The sequence below is a fragment of the Biomphalaria glabrata genome, chromosome 8 (genome assembly GCF_947242115.1).
Source record: "Biomphalaria glabrata chromosome 8, xgBioGlab47.1, whole genome shotgun sequence".
NCBI lineage: Eukaryota > Metazoa > Mollusca > Gastropoda > Planorbidae > Biomphalaria > Biomphalaria glabrata.
In genome coordinates this window covers 24,393,157-24,398,624 of record NC_074718.1, presented here as the reverse complement: position 1 = coordinate 24,398,624, position 5,468 = coordinate 24,393,157, and the positions used below count along the sequence as shown (strand labels likewise).

Below are 5,468 nucleotides of genomic sequence, written 5' to 3'. Positions count from 1 at the left end.
AACTTACAATCTCAGAGTTCAGTACACAACTAACTCTCTCTGAGTCTAGTACACAACTAACTCTCTCTGAGTTTAGTACACAACTAACTCTCTCTGAGTCTAGTCCTCTACTAACTAAAAAATCACACATCTCATCTACCCTTACACGTTGACCACAATATCACCACAATATCACCACAATATCACTATCTCGTGCAAGCCATGGTAGGATGAGACTGTAAAATTAGTCCTACCATTTGCGTCTTTTACGATTGCGGTGAGCTTTGACAGAACATTAGGGAACCAAGGTGCATGCTTACAAATGGTAGTTGCTCACTTGGTAGAGGACCAAGGTGCATGGAAGCTTACAAATGGTAGTTGCTCACTTGGTAGAGGACCAAGGTGCATGGAAGCTTACAAATGGTAGTTGCTCACATGGTAGGGAACCAAGGTGCAAGCTTACAAATGGTAGTTGCTCACTTGGTAGAGGACCAAGGTGCATGGAAGCTTACAAATGGTAGTTGCTCACTTGGTAGAGGACCAAGGTGCAAGCTTACAAATGGTGGTTGCTCACTTGGTAGGGAACCAAGGTGCAAGCTTACAAATGGTAGTTGCTCACTTGGTAGAGGACCAAGGTGCATGGAAGCTTACAAATGGTAGTTGCTCACTGTCGTGCGCATCTGGTAGGGTATTTTTGTTTGAGCACCATAAGGTCTTATTAGTTCTGTTTCTAAGGATGCGCTATATTGGTGTCATTGTTCTCTTGTTGTGCCTTGAGATGAGTCTCTTTGTGTTCTCTTGGTGTGCCTTGAGATTGAGTGATCTGTGTGGTGTTATTCCCCAGTATTGGGTAAGTTAGTTTATTTTACTATCTTCTACATGTCCTAGCTTTACAATCGTTTCTTTAATAATCGTGAGAATGGCGGTATCAAAGGAGTGTGTATTTTTCTTATCTAGGGACGCAGGCTTGGGACTCTGCTGGAGTCAAGTCTGAGTTGTAGGCTTGGTAGTTGACTATTGCCCGTGGCGTTGGGTTGGCGTTGTGAGGCCGGATTGACTATGGCACTGTGATTAAGGTGTGCTATAGCCCGTTGAATGTAATCTGTAATTGCCATTGATATTTATTCATAATGTATGCCTCATAATATCATATATATCATTAACTCATTAAACCTTTGTTGTTATATGCAATATTGTTATTCACTAGTATACGTTAATAGTTTGGTTTATTCGTTCCTAGATATGTATTGCATAAATTGATTACTAGACTGTTAGGGGTGCCCAGGCAGACGAGCCAAGGCTAAATTATAACCCCGGCATAAAGCTAATAAACACTGCTCAGGTGGGGAGCCCGGCGGAGTACATCATACCCTAGATGAGCGCGAGGACAAAACCCACCTGACAGAAATGGGGGCTCTGGGAAACAATATGTAAATGTCAAATTTGTGACCTCTGTGTCCTTTATTTGACCGCTAGGGCCAGTATAAAATGCAGATACATAATGGATATGTTTTGTATATTTTAAAGTGATCAGTAAATACATTTATGATGTTAAAGCGGTCTGCTGTTGTGCAGCACTAAATAGATTAGACGGGCATCCCTTGTATTTTGTCTAATGGGATTAGTTCACAATATGTATCGAGAAACTTAGAGTGTATATTTACTATTTGAAACTATTGTAACCTGTTCTTTTATTTATTGTCACCAACGCCTGAATCCTCTGATTCTGAGCGCAACGTGTGAGTGGATCGAGTGCCTGTCGACGGGATCGACCTGAAACTGTGTGTCTTGCTGGCTGGTGTACCGGAACCGTCCTGAAGTTAGAACCGTTGGTCTGCTCCAGTGGCTTTGGTTGTCTGTGGCTTTTCTCTTCTGCGGAGCCTGGAGTGAGGCGATTTTCTTCCGACGCGGGATACTGAGCAGATAAGTCCTTGGCCCTGTATTTGTCGATGCGCCCGTGATTTCAGTTAGCCCGTTGTAATTAAGAAATAATATATATATATTTTTCCTTTTTATCTCTATGATCTAACTTTGGTTTTTGTTAGCGCTAGTTAGCCTGTAATTAGAATTAAATAATCTGTGTGATGGAGACAAGGTTGACTCTAACCGCCCAGTTCATCAGTGACGGCCGTGCTCTCGGGTATGATGGTGAGAGGTTGGAGAGGTATGTGACAGAGCAGAAGGCTGACTATGAGAGAGCTAAGAAGGAGGAGTTTGAGCGAGAGGAGAGATTGAAGAAAGAGGCGAAGGCAGATGAGGCCGCCAGACATGAACGAGAGGAGAGGGCCAGGCGTGAGGAACACGAGAGGTGGAAGGAGAGAGATGCTAGAGAGGAGCTCAAGAGAAAAGATGAACTGGAGTTGGCACGGCTTAAAGAGAAGTCGGCGCCAGAGGCAGGTGCAGTGATAGGTCAGGCAGTTGAGGTGCGACAAAAGAGTGTCTTGGACAGGCTAGACAAGAACTTCCAAGGCATGAAGGAAGAGGACGATCTTCTGGCGTACCTGACGCACTTCGAGGCCGTGGCAGCAAGGTGTAAGATTGAGAGTAAAGAGTGGGCCCTACTGTTGTCCTACAAACTGACGACACCTCTCAAAAACTTTATGTTGAGGGACAGTCTGTTCCTTAGCGACAAGTATGAGGATGTCAAAACGGCACTTCTACGCCATGCAGACATCAATGCAGAGACATGCCGCAAAAGGTTCCACCGGGTCAAACCACGGCAGAATGACTTCCGTGGGTATGTGACCGAGTTGAGGACCGCACTGGATAACTGGTGCAAAATGGCTGAGGTCGGTAAGACAGTAGAAGAGATCAAAGATCTTTTCATTAAAAATAGGATACTAGAAAGCGTATCAAATGAGGTGTACAGGCAGCTTGTCTTAAACAAACAGAGTACGGTAGAGAACATGCTTGAGGTAATCGAAGGTTTTAAGGTAGCTGATTCGAATGTATCAATTAGTAAAGAAGAAACTGTGTATGTGGCAGCAGCATGTTGTGAGCCTGTGATTAAGCAGAGTCCAGTGGTTAAAAGAAAGGTAATTGTTTGTTTCAGGTGTGGTGAGCAAGGTCATAAATCAGCTGAGTGCCCTAATGAATTTGTTGCCCAAAACAATGAGACAGAAGTTGAGGATGTAGATCCCAATGATATTGTCAATGACCAAGACCAGCGATCTAGACATAGATGACTAGAGGGTCGTCGCGATTCGGAAGGTCGCCGTAGGTATAAGTTAATGCCGGATCGTTATACAGTTACTATTATGAATTTGCCATTCAATGTTAACTGGCAAAAGCTTAAGGATAGGTTTAGGGAGTTTGGTTTGTTTGGGTTTGTGGAGGTTTTAGAGGCAAACGGGAAGTCCATGGGTGTTGGACATGTAAGGTTTAAGAACTTAGCAGACGTTGCTAAGGCCGTTAGATATTTGGACAGGTCGAAATTTGGTAGTAGAAGTATTGTGGTAGTCCCTCATCGCGTGAGCTCGAGAGGTTGACGTGATGATTAAGTTAGTAATTTGGTCGCATCGGTAAATTTTGCGGTAGTGGTTTGATAGGTTAGCACACACATGAAAGTATTGCGTTACTAGTTGGTTGAGTCATTGGTAGGAGAGTAAATGTACATGATGAAGCTCATGTAATAGAACATATACCATCGTAATAGTACAATCTTATCCTATTTGAATTTAGCAATTGGATCTGGGTTACGAATCTAGTTGCATTTTTCTGTCGTATAGGATGAAGATCATTAATGACATGCTTAATTGTACCGCGGGTGGTATAATAGTAGCATTATCTTGTTCAACTGTTTTTCTTTTTAAAGATATCTAGGTTAAACGAATGTTTAAGGCTTAAAGTGGTCTAGAGGGTTGGAAAAAATTAAACATGTAATTAGTAATCGCGTTGGCGGGTTTTGTACAGTAGGTTCGCCAGGGTACGCGGAGTTGTTCCATGTTACTGATCTATTGTGTCGGGGTCGGTCTGTTAAGGTGCACTGGAATCATGAGTGCGCGGAGGCTTTGAGCAGGGTGCAGGCATATCTGTGTAGGTACCCCATTCTTCGTTTGCCTGATCCTTCATTGCCATTTTTTCTTCAGACCGATGCTTCGGACAAAGGAATCTCCGGTATACTGAGTCAGTGCGTGAAAGGTGTTCTGCATCCCGTCAAGTATGTGAGTCGCAAGTTGTTGCCTCGGGAGCAGAGGTATTCCATCATCGAGAGAGAAGGCTTGGCTATTGTATTTGCCATTAGAAAACTGGATAGATACCTTAGGGGAACGACGTTTCACCTTCAGACAGACCACAAGGCCTTGGCTTACCTCCGGAGCACGAACTTTACGAACCACCGTGTTACGAGGTGGGCGCTGATGCTCCAGGACTACAATTTCGACGTGTGTCACATAAAAGGAGAGGACAATATACTTGCAGACTTGTGCTCAAGACTGGTGTGATTCGCACAAGAAGACTATTTTATTATAGCTATTGCTTGATATGTATGAATATGTATGTAATATGTACTGCTTGCTTTTATTATGCATTGTAATGTTATAATAGTTTTATGATGGATGTTGTTCTTTGCGACATCATCTATGTGAATAATTATGTAATTTTGACTTTATGAAGGTTGTATTCTTCGGCTTCAATGTTGGGCAATGTTTCCTAATTCCTTTTGCTGTCTATATACTTCAGTTTTCAATTTCTTTTTTGAAGACTGGACTTGTTTTCGCAAGATCCAGTTAGAGGGAGAGGGGGGATGTCGTGCGCATCTGGTAGGGTATTTTTGTTTGAGCACCATAAGGTCTTATTAGTTCTGTTTCTAAGGATGCGCTATATTGGTGTCATTGTTCTCTTGTTGTGCCTTGAGATGAGTCTCTTTGTGTTCTCTTGGTGTGCCTTGAGATTGAGTGATCTGTGTGGTGTTATTCCCCAGTATTGGGTAAGTTAGTTTATTTTACTATCTTCTACATGTCCTAGCTTTACAATCGTTTCTTTAATAATCGTGAGAATGGCGGTATCAAAGGAGTGTGTATTTTTCTTATCTAGGGACGCAGGCTTGGGACTCTGCTGGAGTCAAGTCTGAGTTGTAGGCTTGGTAGTTGACTATTGCCCGTGGCGTTGGGTTGGCGTTGTGAGGCCGGATTGACTATGGCACTGTGATTAAGGTGTGCTATAGCCCGTTGAATGTAATCTGTAATTGCCATTGATATTTATTCATAATGTATGCCTCATAATATCATATATATCATTAACTCATTAAACCTTTGTTGTTATATGCAATATTGTTATTCACTAGTATACGTTAATAGTTTGGTTTATTCGTTCCTAGATATGTATTGCATAAATTGATTACTAGACTGTTAGGGGTGCCCAGGCAGACGAGCCAAGGCTAAATTATAACCCCGGCATAAAGCTAATAAACACTGCTCAGGTGGGGAGCCCGGCGGAGTACATCATACCCTAGATGAGCGCGAGGACAAAACCCACCTGACACTCACTTG

At 42.8% G+C, this 5,468-nt stretch overlaps 1 protein-coding gene across 1 annotated transcript; it reads left to right on the top strand.

Moving 5' to 3' along the window:
- The first annotated feature begins 656 nt into the window (after positions 1–656).
- On the top strand, positions 657–5,242 carry LOC129927897 (uncharacterized). Its single transcript, XM_056039663.1, has 2 exons — positions 657–3,199; positions 4,068–5,242. The coding sequence occupies exon 1, from the start codon at positions 2,064–2,066 to the stop codon at positions 3,162–3,164; it is 1,101 nt and encodes a 366-aa protein (XP_055895638.1). The 5' UTR covers positions 657–2,063; the 3' UTR covers positions 3,165–3,199; positions 4,068–5,242.
- The last annotated feature ends 226 nt before the right edge of the window (positions 5,243–5,468 follow it).